This window comes from Camelus bactrianus, chromosome 32, assembly GCF_048773025.1.
Source record: "Camelus bactrianus isolate YW-2024 breed Bactrian camel chromosome 32, ASM4877302v1, whole genome shotgun sequence".
In the NCBI taxonomy this organism is placed as follows: Eukaryota; Metazoa; Chordata; class Mammalia; order Artiodactyla; family Camelidae; genus Camelus; species Camelus bactrianus.
Window position 1 is genome coordinate 20,897,360 of NC_133570.1, and position 15,009 is coordinate 20,912,368.

General features: G+C 48.4%; 1 protein-coding gene across 11 annotated transcripts in view; it reads left to right on the top strand.

The window, feature by feature from the left end:
- The window catches only part of DEPDC5 (DEP domain containing 5, GATOR1 subcomplex subunit), an 88,898-nt gene that overhangs the window by 37,478 nt on the left and 36,411 nt on the right, over positions 1 to 15,009 (top strand). For 7 of the 11 annotated variants that reach the window (XR_012503713.1, XM_074356672.1, XM_074356664.1 and 4 more), the window contains 7 exons: positions 5,181 to 5,246; positions 8,304 to 8,487; positions 8,965 to 9,125; positions 11,450 to 11,567; positions 12,401 to 12,568; positions 13,210 to 13,429; positions 14,511 to 14,644. Coding sequence is in view for 10 of the 11 variants with exons in the window: in XM_074356672.1 (XP_074212773.1) it covers positions 5,181 to 5,246; positions 8,304 to 8,487; positions 8,965 to 9,125; positions 11,450 to 11,567; positions 12,401 to 12,568; positions 13,210 to 13,429; positions 14,511 to 14,644 (1,051 nt within the window). In the remaining variant the exon portion in view is untranslated. Of the gene's footprint in view, positions 1 to 5,180; positions 5,247 to 7,923; positions 8,242 to 8,303; positions 8,488 to 8,964; positions 9,126 to 11,449; positions 11,568 to 12,400; positions 12,569 to 13,209; positions 13,430 to 14,510; positions 14,645 to 15,009 lie in introns of those variants that run through there. The other 4 variants (XM_074356666.1, XM_074356668.1, XM_074356674.1 and 1 more) reach the window with 3 other exon arrangements.

A 15,009-nucleotide genomic window follows, 5' to 3' on the forward strand; every position in this document is an offset into this window, starting at 1 on the left:
ATTTCTGGCCAGGAGCCTTCAAATCATCTTCCTGCTCTGTTACTGTCCCACTGTCCCCTCTGATTCGTCTCCCATACAGGGAGACGTTTCCAGATGCAAGTCCGATCAGCCATCCTTCCCATGTGTGAAACCCGTTATGGGTCTTCATGGCTTGGAACTCTAGTTGTCTCCTGGCCCCCGCCCACCTTGGCGTCTTCCTCTGCCTCCGCTTCCACGTGGCCCTGCATGCGGGAAGAGTGCAGCCTCAGGAATCTGAGGGCAGGAGTCCTGACTCCCCTCTCAAGAGCGGTGAAGCCCTCCCTTGGGCCAATTACTTAACTGCGTGTACCTCCATTTCTCCATCTGTGAGGAGGGTTGTGGTCAGCGTTAAGTGGGATAAAAATCCACACAAAGTGCTAAGGATGGTGCCTGGTGTGCGCGGTGAGCCCACAACAAATGAGAGCTGTTGTGTCATTATTATTATCAGATGAATGTAGTTTATATTCCAGCTGTTGTGGTGGCTTCTCAGAAGATCTTTGTCCTGATATTTCTGTGTGTAGACCAGTCCGTCTGGACAGAATATACTTTTTCCTTTGTCTTCAGCCCCTGATGCTGCCTGGCCAATGGCCACTCAGTCTTTATGGATCAGCTCCAACGACACCTCCTCCTTGAAGCCCTCCCTGCTGTCTCGCTCCTCCCTGTGCCCTCCCGGGAGGTGTGATGCATGTTTCCAAGTGGTTTCATATGCGCAACCCAGTGGGACACTTAGCATGTCCCCACCCCGCCGTTTGTTTCCATGTGTGTCCCTCCACTAGACTGAAAGAGTTTATTTTCATTCATCTTCCCCCACGTGGTGTTTAGCAGATTTATTGAAAACTGAATTTATACTTCCAGGACCAAGCTGCTGTATGTGACAAGCATTTGAATGACCCACAAAATTATTCCGTTTAATTGTTGTGTGTGCATTCAATTACAAAAACATGTCCTACAACATTTAGCTTCTTAGGGAAGCTAAGTCAGCTCCTTGGGTTCTTTCTCTGGTCAGGGCGATATAGTTAAATAGGGTCATACTTCCCCAGTCCCATTGTGACCAGTCACATGTATTTTCTAAGGGGCTGGGGCTCACTGGCAAGGGGTATGGAACCCTGGGTTCCCATGGGGGTTGAACTCCCGTCTTTGCTTTTGTGCTTCCTGATCAATTCTGTTAGCTGGCCACGGAAAGAATATAGAGAAAATCCTTCTAATTTTTATTAGCATGTGCAGTGACCAGTTACTGTCAGATCTACCTTCAGGATATATCCAGAATTTTACCATATCTCATCACCTCCACCAGTCCCAGCCCAGCCCAAGATACGGGCATCTTTTGTCTGGATGGTCACCGTGGCCCCACTGGTGGGTCTCTCAGCTTCCTCCTTTTGCCCTTCCGTAGAGTTTATTTTCAGTACAGTAATGCAGTCATCCTTGGAAAATCGAAGTTAGACCATGAAATAGGCATAAAGGTCTTCACCTGCCTGCCTGCTCACAGAGTTGCTGAGGGATCAAACAGCGATCGTGTTCCTAAAGGGCAAAATTGTCACATCGGGTCCTTATTTTGTGACAAAGCGAGGGCTCTAAGCAAACACTGTTTAACATTTCACTCATTAAAAAATGGAGGAGAAACAGGAAAACCTCATCTGTGACCCCCGCTTTGCCTCCTGGGCTTGTCAGTTTGCACCATCTGCAGGCACGCAGGCGTGACTCAGATTTGCTCCTGCATTTGGACGTGATTCACAGGTGAGTCACGATTCACAGGGCTGGCATCTCTGTGGGTTTCCCTGCTGGCCCCGTGCTGCCCGGCGGGGACCAGGACGTTGGTGGGATTGGGCAGGTAGCGTTTATCCCTCTGTTCCTTTAACTGAGCACCCCTTTTTAAGACTTGTGAGTCCGTGTCAGCCCCTTTGTGGGGGTAAGTGTGCTAGATCATTTTGTTAAGGAAAATCAGTGGATGCCAAGTTTGCTTTCTCTTTAGTGCAGGGCCTTAGGATCTGCAGCTTGGTGTTTGTATTGAGTACTGGGTTCCAGTGGCAGATGTGGCCTGAGAGCGCCTGTAAAAATTAAGTCCTCACACACGGGTCCCTCATCCAGGCCAGGAGGCGTGTTTGTGAGGAAGCGCCGCCTCTGGAGCCTGGAGAGAAGTGACTTGTCCTGGCACAGGCGCAGCAGTGTCCCCCGGCACCAGCCCCAAAGGCCCTACACGGATTACCCTTTCCAGCCGAACATGAGTGACCGGAGAACATGTTCGCACTTCCTGACTCTGAACAGCTGTCAGAAGAGACAGAACTGAGTTGGCTCTTCTAAGCATTGGTTCCCCAAGCGGTGTGTCTGGCTTTGAGCTTTGAGAATGAGGTTTGTTCCCAAATGTTGGATTGCAGAGAGCTGCAGCCTGTGAGGTCTCCCCTCCACCCTCTGAGGGTTGGGGTCCTCTGGGGTCGTTAGGCTCTTCATCTGCCAACAGTGGGTCTGCGGGACCGGAGCTGAGCCCCAAAGGCAGAGCTGGACAGGGAGGCATTGCGCTGGGCTTGAACTGCAGGAAAACTATGAAGGTAGCATCAAAGACTCCCTTAACATATTTATTTCTTTAAATTCTTTTCATTGCTGAATGTGCTGTATCCCACAGAGACAGGCAGGTTTGCTTTGGGCCCAGGAGCTCTGAGAACCCTTTGGTGGGTTGTCTCTTTGACCTTGAACATTTGCTCACACAATTAAAAGTTGAACTGTTTCTTTATTAGGGTAAGAATTTCAGTTCTTACAGACCAAGTCTGGCTGGGGTTTACAGAAAAAGGTCATCTAATGATGAAACTTAACATCCTAGCCCATGAGCAGTTGTATCATAGCTGTCCTGTTGCTCAGATTGCCCTGGGAATGCCAGTTCTGGAATGGCCCTCGTAGTAGTTCTCAGGCTGGACAAGAAAATCCACCTTGCGGCTTCTTCATGGTTATGCTTTGTTTGCTTGAAAATGGATGTTGTCAGCCAAGTGAGCTTTTCCAGAAGAGTTAGCTCCAAATGGCTCTTGGCTGTTGACAAAGAACAGGTAACATTTTCAGGAGCTGAAAACTGGAGAACTGGTGCCCCAGTTGGATACTCAGGAAATAGAGCATCCGCGGAGTTGAGCAAGAGTCTAAATGCAGGCTTCACCTACTTACTGTGTGATCTTCAGTTAGTTAGTTAACTTCTCTATGCCTCAGTCTCTTTATCTGTGGAAAAGGGGTAACACCTACCTCCTATCAGCCTCATAGTGTGGGTTTGAATAAAGTGAAACACTATTATTTTCCTGACTTGATAAATTGTATCTTCTTATTATGATGACTAGTAATTTTTAAAAATTTGCTGAAGGCAGCTCCAGAAAAGAAGTTCTAAAATTGTTTTGACCAAGTAATCTCATCTTCTTAAATTAAAAAATATATATATATATTTATTTTTAAATTTGCATACAGTAAAATTCACTCTTTTTAAAAGTGTACAGTTCTGTGAGTTTTGACAAATTCATGGAGTCTTAACCACCAACAAAGACACCTTGATACAGAGCATTTCCATTACCCCCCAGATTCCTCTGTGCTGCTTCTGTGTACCCAATCCCTCCCCCATTCCCTGGCAACCACCCATCTATTCTCTATCCCTTTAGTTTTGCATCTCCCAGCAAGTCTTGCACATAGAATCATACAATATGTAGCCTTTTGAATCTGGCTTCTTTTCAAGCATAAGCACCTGAAATTCATCCAAGTTGTTGCCTGCATACCCATTCATGTTCAGTACTTTTTATTGCAATATCATATTCCATGGTACTAATGTATTAGTTTATCCCTTCAACAGTTGAAAGACATTTGGGTTGTCCCCAGGTTTTGGCAACTGTGACTAAAGCCACATTTACTTAACATAACAGGGTTTTGTGTGAACGTTAATGTTCATTTTCTCTTGGGTAAATTCCTAGGAGTGGAATTGTTGGGTCAAATTGTCAATATATGTTTAAATTTTAAAGGAACCACAAACCCGATTCTCCAAAGTGATGCACCATTTTGCATTCCTCCCATCAGTGGATAAGGGTTTCCATTGTTCTGCATTCTGGTCAGCGCTTGGCGTGACCAGTCCTAGCCATCCGAAGAGGTGTGGAGGGGGACCTCACAGAGCTTCTAACCTGCTGTTCCTCTAGTGACCAATGATGTCGAGCAGCCTTTCGTGCGCCTTCCGTATACATTGTCCAGACCTTCTGCCCATTTTCTCATCAGGTTGTTCTCCTGCTCTGGAGTTTTGAGAGCTCTTTGTATGTTCTGGATACACGTCCTCTGCCACTAATGTGATTTGCAAACACTTTCTCCCAGGTTGTATGTAGCTTGTCTTTTCAAAGATTTCATAAGGAATCTATAAACATTTGTTCTTGTTAGAAAAGATTCTGCCGACACAAAAGTATTCAGAGTAAAAAAGCAAGATCTCCTTGACTTCCCATCACTTCCTCCAGCTTTCTTCCTGGAGCCGGCTGCTTTTGACAGTTTGATGAGGCCTTTTCCAGTCGTTTCTATGGTAGCCTAATTGTCTAGTAAACGTTTTGGAAAGGACATTTGAATATTGATGTGTGCGTTTTGAAATTAGTTCTGTCACTTTTCAGTCAATAAGTTGCATTTCAAAGACTGTCTGTTTTTCCCTTCAGCCCAGTTATAGGTAAGATCGTGGTTTTTCTCTTACAGTAGTGAGGTTTGATGTCTTGTGTCACATTCCAGAAAGCCACGATTTGGGAAAGAAAAGTCCAGAGGAGGACTGTTGAGTGGACTACATTTAAATAGGTCATCTTGTATTTGCTAAACGTTGCTCTAATTAGTTGAAATGACATTGAAATATGTTCTTTTTCTTATAAGTGCTAGGTTGCTATTTGCTTTTGTGTGTGTGTGTGTATGAGCATGTGTGTGCACTCTGAAGGCCTCATTGGGCAATGAATAATATCGATAACCTCAGAGCAAAGTCCGGGCTCCTTCCCAAATTTTAGATTGCTCATTTATCTTTGATTGATTCTGTTGTGCTGTTGGAGAAACTCGGCACAGAATTTGTAGTTGGTTTTTATTTTTAGCTGCAGTTCGGGGCTTTTTTTTTTTTTAAACCATAACTGGTCAGAACTTTTTTGTAGAATGAAACAAATTCTCAGCTTTGAACAAATTTTTCTATTTTTCCATAGGTACAAATCCTAGGATCCAGAATAAGGATTCTCTAGAGGACAGTATTTCTACCTCTCCAGACCCAAGTAAGAGAGGGTGGCTGACTAGCGAAGGGGGCAGGGAACTGGGGGCGTGGGGTGGGGGGTCAGAGCACTGCGGAAGCAGGAGGGAGCCCTGTGGGAAGAGAATGTTCTGGAAGTGCACACGTCTCCGAGTGCGGGAAGGCAGTGTGGTGAGGGGAGACTCTTTAGCCCCTCCGATGGAAAGCGAGCAGGGAGAGGCCAAGTGCCTGTTCTGGGTTGTGATTCAGGACCAAACGGGAAGGGCAGCGGAATTCCCAAGAGGCCTTCGTGCCAGTCCAGAGCTGGTCTTCGCGCTCCAGTGCCTATCGAGGGCTCCGGGGAAAAGCTGGACAGAAGTAATAAGATCTAGAGTGGTTTACATCCCTGTGGTTGAAAGTGTCTGGGGTGCATTTGCTTTGATCATCCTTGTCTACCGAAACAGCAGAACATCTCTGTGTCTCCAACAGCAAAACACCAGAAAAAAAATCCTGCCCCTTGATCGACTTTGTTTTACTCAGCTGTGACCAGTGGATGTATATACATCACTGAATCCTTTTGTCCCCACTTGTAATTAACTTAACAATTATTTCACTACTTCCCCAGGTCCGGCCTGCAAGTCATTTTGAATGGCAATATCGAATAAGTTACTCTACTGTGGTTTGGATAATCATTTCTTATTGGTGGCCATTTGGGTGACTTCTAGTTTCTTAGTGGCAGCATATAATGCAAATATAATACCTGGTGCAGTGGATGGATTTTTTTCTCTCGGTTCAGATCCTTGGGATATATTCGAAAGAACAGTTGGCAGACTGAACGTTTTCTCGATAGCTGCCAGCCGTGAATAGCTGAGCCCTTTTCTTCTCTACAACCCAAGCCCTGAATTTTGTAATCTGTGTTTCTCACTGTTAATTGAATGGTTCTGAAGTGGGACCTCCTCTGAGGCCCCTGCAGGGCCTGAAGATACTGGAGATAGAAAAGAGGCCACCACACTCTTTTCCCAGTGAAAAAACATCAGCAGACTTAGAATGGAGAGCCTTTCTCGCCGTGGGGCTTTGGACCGGGCATTTGAATTCCCCGTCTCCCAGTGTGTGCCCACAGACACCATTTCTAAAAGTTTTTTTTTTAATTTTACTTTATTGGGGGGGATAATTAGGTCTATTTATTAGTTTGTTTTTAGAGGCAGTACTGGGGATTGAAACTAGGACCTTGTGCATGCTAAGCATGTGCTCTACCACTTGAGCTATACCACCCCCCGCAAAAGGCTTTTACAATTTTGAGACTCGGGAAGCTGGTGAGGGCCAGAGTGACCCAAGAGGGCACAGAGCTAGAATGTCTTCTGTTTTCGGCCTCCCCACGGCAGTTTCCCTCGGGTGCCTGCCGTCTGCTGTGGTTCCAACCAGGATGTGGGAACAGGCACACCCCCTGTCTGCCATATAGGGAAATCGGGGTGTTAACCAGGTTACTGTGGGCTATGTTTTGAATCCTTGAAGTATTAATGAGTTAACATGGCCTCTATATAGTCAGACCTATAGAATCAGAGAGGAGAATGGTGGTTGCCAGGGGCTTGGGGGGAGTGGGGGAGTTGCCAGTCAGTGGGCCTGCAGTTTCAGTTCCGTGAGGTGTATCAGTTCTAGGGAGATCTGCCCTGCTGCCCTGTGCTCAGATAACAATACGGTCTTATAGACTTACCAATGTATTAAGAGGTAGATCTCATGCTAAGTGTTCTTACCACAATAAAATAAAATTCCAACCAACCAACTGGAAATCACCCAGGACCTGTGTAGACCATGGAGTCAGGCCAGTTGCAGGTCAGATCATCTTTCCCCAAAGCAGTAGTGCGGCATGGGGCGTGCTTCCTGCTGTGACTCAGCACTGTGGGACACTTCTCCTTTGACTCCAGGTTCCGGGGGACTCTGCTGTGCTGGGTAGTGTGAGCCGGTCACTATACAGAGGGAAGATCTCTGAGCAGAGAGGCTTCTGGTCCTGTAACCTCTGGGGGATTCGGCTCGGCCAGCTGTTTAAAGGGGCAGATGATGCCGGCACGCCTGCTCAGAGGAGGCGATGTTGGGGCACACTAGGCGGTCCGCCACGTAGCACATGAGAAGATAATATGTAGGAGGGTCCTGCTGGGGACTCAGAGGCAGAGGTGTTGAGTTTTTCTGCTCCGTGTTGCTCCCTTGTATGGAGATTTGGAAAATAATCTTCACTTACGTGACCTAAAGAGATAACTGCCCTGTGATTTCACTGTGTAATTCTCACCCGGGGAGTATTTAGCTCACCAGGGCACTGGTGGCAATGTCAGCAGACACGTTTGGTTTTCACAACTGAGAGATGCCACCAGCATCTAGTGAGTGGGGTCCAGGGGTGCGACTCACACCCGACAATGCGCAGGACGGCCCCCCTACAACAGAGAATTATCCAGTCTAGAGTATCTGCCGTGCCCCGAGGTGGAGAAACCCTGCTTTTACCAAAGAGCAGGCAATTTTGCACAGACCTGTGTGGTCCAGCCTCCTCTGCCGGGGGCAGCTTTCATTTCTAGATGTTAAACTCTGCCTCTTAAAGATCCAGCCTTGTAACCTTCCCAGACGTCCTCCTTCGACTTCTCCGCCTACCCCTTTGGATCTGTGGCGCGTTTGTGCACTTCTGAAAGTGCTCCTGAATTCTGCTCCGCGTGCTCAGCTCTCCTCCTCTCCCCACCCAGCCCCTCCGCCGGCCCTGGGGAGGCTCCCGGCTCGAGCCTCTCTTCCGCTCTGGGAACGTTGATTTGCTTCGAGGTGTAACTCTGCCTGGCCTGCCCTGCGGTAACCTCACTGGCATCGCGGCTGTAGCTCGTGATCTGCAGAAAATGAAAAGTATCGCTGCGAATCCCATTTGCATGATGGGATTTGTTAAACACTGACTGCCTGTCTAACCACCTCTGTTTCTCTCTCTTTCTCCCTCCCCCACCCCCTTTCTCTCCTCCCTCCCTTCCTGGCAACTTCATCACCTGTCACACAACTTTTTCCCCTCCCCTCCCCCTCCCCCCACGTTCCACCCCTGCCTGGTGACCACACGTGCCTTCTCCTGGTTCACACGAGGCAGTTCTGACGCTGTCTGCTCCCCCTGTAGTGCCAGGCTTCTGTTGCACAGTTGGCGTGGACTGGAAGTCTCTCACGACTCCCGCGTGCCTCCCCCTCACCACGGACTACTTCCCCGACCGCCAGGGCCTGCAGAACGACTACACCGAGGGCTGCTACGATCTCCTCCCCGAGGCCGACATTGACAGGTAGGTCACAGAGGAAAGGCACCTGGCTCTGTTTGCGGGTGTCTGGGGTGTCCGGGGAGGTGCCGAAACATGGAACTTTCAGACCTGATCCTCCTTCTATGTTTAGGAAATCTTACGATGCAAAAAATGTTTATTTTTCCCTTGGAATTCTGTCAACGTGCCTCCTCCACCCATTTCTCCCCGTCTGTCCTTCCTTCCTCATACTGTCCTCCGCAGTTGTTCTGGGCACAACGAATCTCATCTTCTTCTCTGAGATCACCCACTTGGGCCTCCAGTTACCTGCCTTCTTTCCCCACCTCTTTGAACTGATCACTCTTCCCAAGGCTGGTTTACAGAGTGTCAGCTTCATGAAGCACCATCGAATGGTGGTCCAGGCTGGCTTGCGGGGATGAAGCCCGGGAGCCAGGGGAACCAGGAACTCTGCGTGTCCCTCTGCCCCTGGCCAAGCACATCCTGTGAACTCGTCTGTCCTTTCAGGAGGGACGAGGAAGGGGTGCAGATGACGGCCCAGCAGGTATTTGAGGAGTTCGTCTGCCAGCGGCTCATGCAGGGCTACCAGATCATCGTGCGGCCCAAGGCGCAGGAGCCCAACCCCGCCGTCCCGCCCCCACTGAGCAGCAGCCCGCTTTACAGCCGTGGTGAGTTGCCCTCTTGGGACTCCTGTTTTTCCTTCTTCTATTAAATTTGTACAGGCGGGTTCTCAAGATAGCAGGGAATACATACATCTGGGAGTCAGTGTTTTTCAACACAAATTTTCCTTTCTAACTTTTACTTGACAAGAGGGATAAAGTCCCCACTGGGTGCAGGTTCTTTCTAAACTCTCTTTCATCTCCATCTCTCCTTTTGAGGGTATGACCAAGTTCAGGAATGTTCCAGCCTGGCTTGGGTTGCACCTCCAGGTCATAGGCAGCTGAGCCGGGGCTGAGCTGTCAAAGTACACAGTGGACATTCCCGACCCAGACGCCGGTGTTTCTTCCTTGCGCAGCGCTGGACACAGCAAGCCCTCCAGTACTACCTAAACCTCAAGTTTATATATATATTTTTTTCTTCTTCCCATTTGGAATCCAACTTCTCTTGTTTGTCACTGAGACTCAGTGACTTGAAACCAGAAAGGGTCATCCATGAGTGACAGAGGCTGAGTTAGGGCCAGGCCCTGAAGAGTGCTTCTGTAATAGATCAGGCAGAGAGAAGGACGTGTGGGTGCCTGGAACCAGACAGTGGAGGTCACTTCCTGGAATGATCAGTGAGCAGTTGTTAATCTCCTGCCTTTTCTTTGTAGCTAATGAGCCCCCTACTCCCTGACCACCCAGCTCCAAACCTCAGACCATCCTTGGCTCCATTAAAGTTCCTCTGGCAAGAGGATGAGAGATGTGTGGACCTGTTAGTGGGGGCTTAGTGGGCATCAGTCCAGGCCCTGCTGTTCACGAAGAAGCTTTGGACTCCCCCTGAATTTTCTCTAAAAGCCCTTCATGATATTTATCACATGATGCCTTCTTCCCATATTCTAGACGCTACTGAATGGTAACCTCTCTGAGTGTCAGGACCATTTAGCTTCATCTTTGTGTCCTCCACATGGAAACCACTGTGCCTGGTGTAAAACAACATGGGTTGATAAATATATGAATTCTTTCATTCATTCATTCATTCAGTAGTATTTATTCAGCTCCTGCTCTGTGGGGAAAAATAACATTTGTCAAATATGAATACAGTTCTGTGTTGCAATAAAGACTGTGGGGGGAAAATCTGAAGGCTGGGAGAATATGTAATACAGGACCTGATCTGGTCTGGAGAGTCAGGGATAGTTTCCTTGAAGGAGGGGTGTTTGAGCTGAGATCTGAAGTAGATGCGGGAGTTATTGCTGAAAGAGTGGAGGGCAGGAGCAGGTAGGAGGACCACATCAGACAGCAGGATTAGTATGTGCAAAGGCCCTGTGGCAGGAGACATCATGAAACTTTGCAGGCACCGGAAAGAAGAGTAATGTGGGGGAGCACTGGGAACAAGCAACAGGTGTGCCCAGGAGCGTTAGGAGACCCAGGCCACATAGGACCACGTGAAGGGTTTTGTTCTTATCCCCAGAGTAGTGGGATGAATTCATCATTAGTGGCAGTTGCCCCATCCAGGCTGCCTACTTGCTTTTGTCTGAAGGAGCCAATCAGTGTCCCTTGTTGGTTAATTCCTCCAGCGCCCAGTTCTGTTCTGGCTGATTCCCGAGCCTCCCAGCTAACTGGCCCGGGGCTACTCACCTGACTGTACCCTTTCTGGCTGTTTTTCTCTTTTGATAAATTTAATCCCTTTTATTTCTGTAGTAACAGAAATGGTACCACTGTTACTATAATTACTGGAGAAGCAGCCGTTCCTAGCAGGCCTCTGCTACTCCCTGATCTCAGGTTTACTGATCTGCTACTGTCCTGATCTCAGGACACCAAGTGGGACCCGAGCTGTGGTGCATAGAACAGCATTGGCCCTGCCCTCAGGGTTTACAGTCTGCGAGGAAGACCGACGTTAAACTCATAAAGCACAAGTGGTGTATTTGATCCCAGAGCGTGACAAGGGCCGTGCAGGGTGAAGACAGGAGTCACGTGGTGCACCCCACCTAGAGCAGGGGCATGAGTGCCCTCGTGCCAGATACTCTCAGACACCCCCCATGACATCGTCTTCCCAACAGCCGGCTGGGTGTTGTCGTGGGAAGGAAGGAATGCTGGGCCGGGCGAGCCCTCTTTCTAGTTCCAGAAGTGAGGCTTAGGGAGATTTGGTGCCCAGCATCACAGAGCTGGTAGATGACACCACTGGGGTGTAACCCGGGGTCCCCTGATTCAAAGCCTGGCCTCTTACTGCCCCTTGAAAGAAAGCATTGCCTCTTTCGCTTCTCCTTTTCTGAAGCCATGTGGAAGAGAAACAGTTGCCTGTTGAAGGAATAACTCTCAACCAGATGGAGAAAATGATTTTTTTTTCTCTCTGTTAGGACTTGTGTCCCGAAACCGTCCTGAGGAGGAAGACCAGTACTGGCTGAGTATGGGCAGAACTTTCCATAAGGTGACCCTAAAGGACAAGATGATCACAGTCACACGATACCTTCCCAAGTGAGTCCCTGAGTGTTTAAGGTTTTCAGCTCCTGTCCTGAAACGTGTCCACAGACTAAATTACGTTTCTAGCACATACCATCCGCATGCTGGATTATGTGTATAACACGTAATTCAAACCAAGGAGGTTGAGTGATGGGTGTTTCTTTCCGAGTTACTGTTTTCCTTTCTAGGGTTTTATTTGTTTGTTTTGTGTGTGTGTGTGTATGTATATATATATATGTGTATATATATATATATATATATATATTTTTTTTTTTTTGTGAAGTATAGTCAGTTTTCAGTGTGTCAATTTCTGGTGCACAGCACAATGCTTCAGTCATACACGAACATTCTAGGGTTTTATTTTATGGTTGCAGCTCATTTACTTCCAAAAGGGATTTGATTTAGCTTCTAATGTTTGGCCTGAGTCTTAACAAGCCAGTTAAAAATAACGTGAGGAAGGCGAGGGTATAGCTCAAGTGGCAGAGCACATGCTTAGCATGCACGAGGTCCTGAGTTTAATCCCCAGTACCTCCTCTAAAAATAAATAAACTTAATTACCCCCCCACCAAAATAAAATAATGAAATATTTTTTAAAAAAATAACATGAGGATATAAACCTGAAATTAACATTGCCAATCAGCTACACTTTGATAAAAAATAATATGTGAGGATAGAGAAATGAGAACCTTTATGAACTGAGAGATCTCCACCACCCTTCCCCTGGATGAATTGTGTCCTGTGGCCAGGGGTCAAATGCCAAGGATGGTGCCACATGTATTGAGACAGAAGAGGTACAGAGGGGTCTGGGGGTTCTTGTTGGACTTAAGGGTGCGCCCTTTGTTTCCCAGGTACCCTTATGAGTCTGCACAGATCCACTACACCTACAGCCTCTGCCCTTCCCACTCGGACTCAGAGTTCGTCTGCTGCTGGGTGGAGTTCTCCCATGAGCGGCTGGAGGAGTACAAGTGGAATTACTTAGATCAGTACATCTGCTCTGCCGGCTCCGAGGACTTCAGGTCAGAGCCCGCTTGGGCTTCACGTCCTTGCTGCCTTGCGTGCGTCTGTCCCTCAACGCTCCCGTCTGTCCTGCTGATTGCAAGATGACGTCCGTTTTAGCAAAACACAGAGGAGCAAAAGCACTAGGCTAGGCTAAAAACTCCACGAAGACATGGGTGGTGGCAGTGGTGGTTCACAGCGGTGGGGATGTCCCAAATGCTGTTGAATTGTGTACTTAAAGATCCTTAAAGTGGTCAGTTTTGTTGTGTAAGTGTCACCACATAAAATAACAAACAACAACAAACCCGGTGAAGATGTACCTTTTGATGGAACATCAGTGCTCTGAACAGTTTCCTGACCAGGCAGTTATATATCTTGTTTTGAATTTTTATGTGTGGTCTGTGATCATGATGGTAAAAGGCCTGGGTGCACAGAAACATTCCAACATCCCGGGGTTGGAGAGGAAAAGCCACCTTGGGGTTCTTGCTTCAAGCCTGTGTTCAGTGGAGCCACGAAACGTGGTCGGATGAACACGAGCTCTTGGGGAGATGGGCCCTCGCACGCCCAACCCAGGGTGAGGGTCAAGGTGGGTGTTCGCCGGGAGTACTTTTATTTCCTGCTTTTTCTCACCACCACCCGTTTCCCCCTTCTGCCTCTGTAGCTTAATCGAGTCCCTGAAGTTCTGGAGGACCCGCTTCCTGCTACTGCCAGCCTGTGTCACGGCCACCAAGCGCATCACGGAGGGCGAGGCACACTGTGACATCTATGGGGACAGGCCGCGGGCAGACGAGGAGGAGTGGCAGCTCCTGGATGGCTTCATCCGCTTTGTGGAGGGCTTGAACCGCATCCGCCGGCGGCACCGCTCGGACCGCCTGATGCGGGTGAGGCCTTCAGGCGCCGGGCCTGGTCTGGGTGCAGGGCCATTTCCTCCTGTGTCCAGGGCCTCTCACTGCTGGTGTGAAGCTTCTGTGAAGCACTGCTGGGTGGAAACTCCCTCAAGAGGGTAACAGCAGCAATGTCACTTAGGTCACTCTTAGAGTTTCCAGCAGCCTTAGGCATTCATTCAACCACTGACTCCCTAGTGAGGGCCCGGGCTCTTGGGATATATCTGAGGACACCCAGCTAATACAGGGCAGAGCTGGGATTCAGCCTGGGTGTGTGTGTGTGTACCTACAGATCTATGAATTTTGCAAATGGATGGATTCGTGTAACCACTAGCACCCCTAGAACACGGATTCATCCATCACTCCAGAACAACTCTCACGCAACGCTTTATAGTGAGGTTATCTCCTCATCTCTAAGCCCTGGCAGCCACCGGTCCGTTCTCCATCACTATACTTCTGTCTTTCCCAAATGTCCTGTAAATGGAATCAGATGATACGTAACCTTTTGAGAACGCCTTCATACACTCAGCAAAATGCCTTTGGGATTCATCCAGCTTGTCACTTGAACCCACGGCTCATTAAATTACTGAGTAGTCTTCTATCATCAACCATGTTTTTACTTTTTTGTTTTTAACCCAGGTTCAGTGTTCTTTAACCCACGCCAGCTGCCTTTTGTACGTGGCATCATTTCTGGGGGAGCTTGTCTAGTGGAAGGAGCCTTGGTTTTGAAGTCAGTTAAATGGAGTTTGAATTCCAGCTCCAGTGGGACTTAGGATAAGTTACTAAACTCCTCTGAGACTTAGCTGTTTCTTCTTGCATGAGTTAGATGTCATGTTATTTACTTCCTCCAGCTGTGATGAGAGTAAAATGAGATGATACGCCTGAACCGCCTCAAGGAGGAAGTTTGTTTTGAGTCCAGCAGGTCTTTGGGACCTTCAGTTCAAGTGAAAAGCGGCTTTCTGGCATTGACTGAATACCGAGACCCTGTCTTCCCCGACTCTATTGCTTGGATCCCCAGAGCCTGACGCGTGGCAGATGCAGCCGTGTCTGATGGCCCGTCTCCTCCCCTCTGCTCTAGAAAGGGACCACCATGAAAGGCCTGCAGATGACGGGGCCCATCCCCACACACTCCCTCGAGTCGACCGGCCCCCCCATTGGGAAGAAGGGAACCTCAGCTCTGTCGGCCCTGCTGGAGATGGAGGCCAGTCAGAAGTAAGTGCCTAGGCGGAGAGAGACTCGTCCCCATCCCGCAGTCCCCGACTCAGGTGACCTATGACTTCTGTCTGCCAAGGGGCCCGTAATTTACAAAAGACACAACCTGAAAAGAATGCTAAGTTAATACCCTGAATATCCTCAAATAGGCCAGTCGTGATAAACTTGCCATCTGGGGCTTGATCTGATGTGTCTGGTTTGGTTTGGTTCATAAAGTGATTTTTTGTTTGTTAGTTTTTTTTTTTTAATAGAGCAGTTTTAGGTTCAAGGCAAAATTGAGTGGAAGGTACAGAGATTTCCCATATACACCCTGTTCCCACCCATTATCTGCAACCCTCACCGAGTGGTACTGCTCTCTTCCAGCT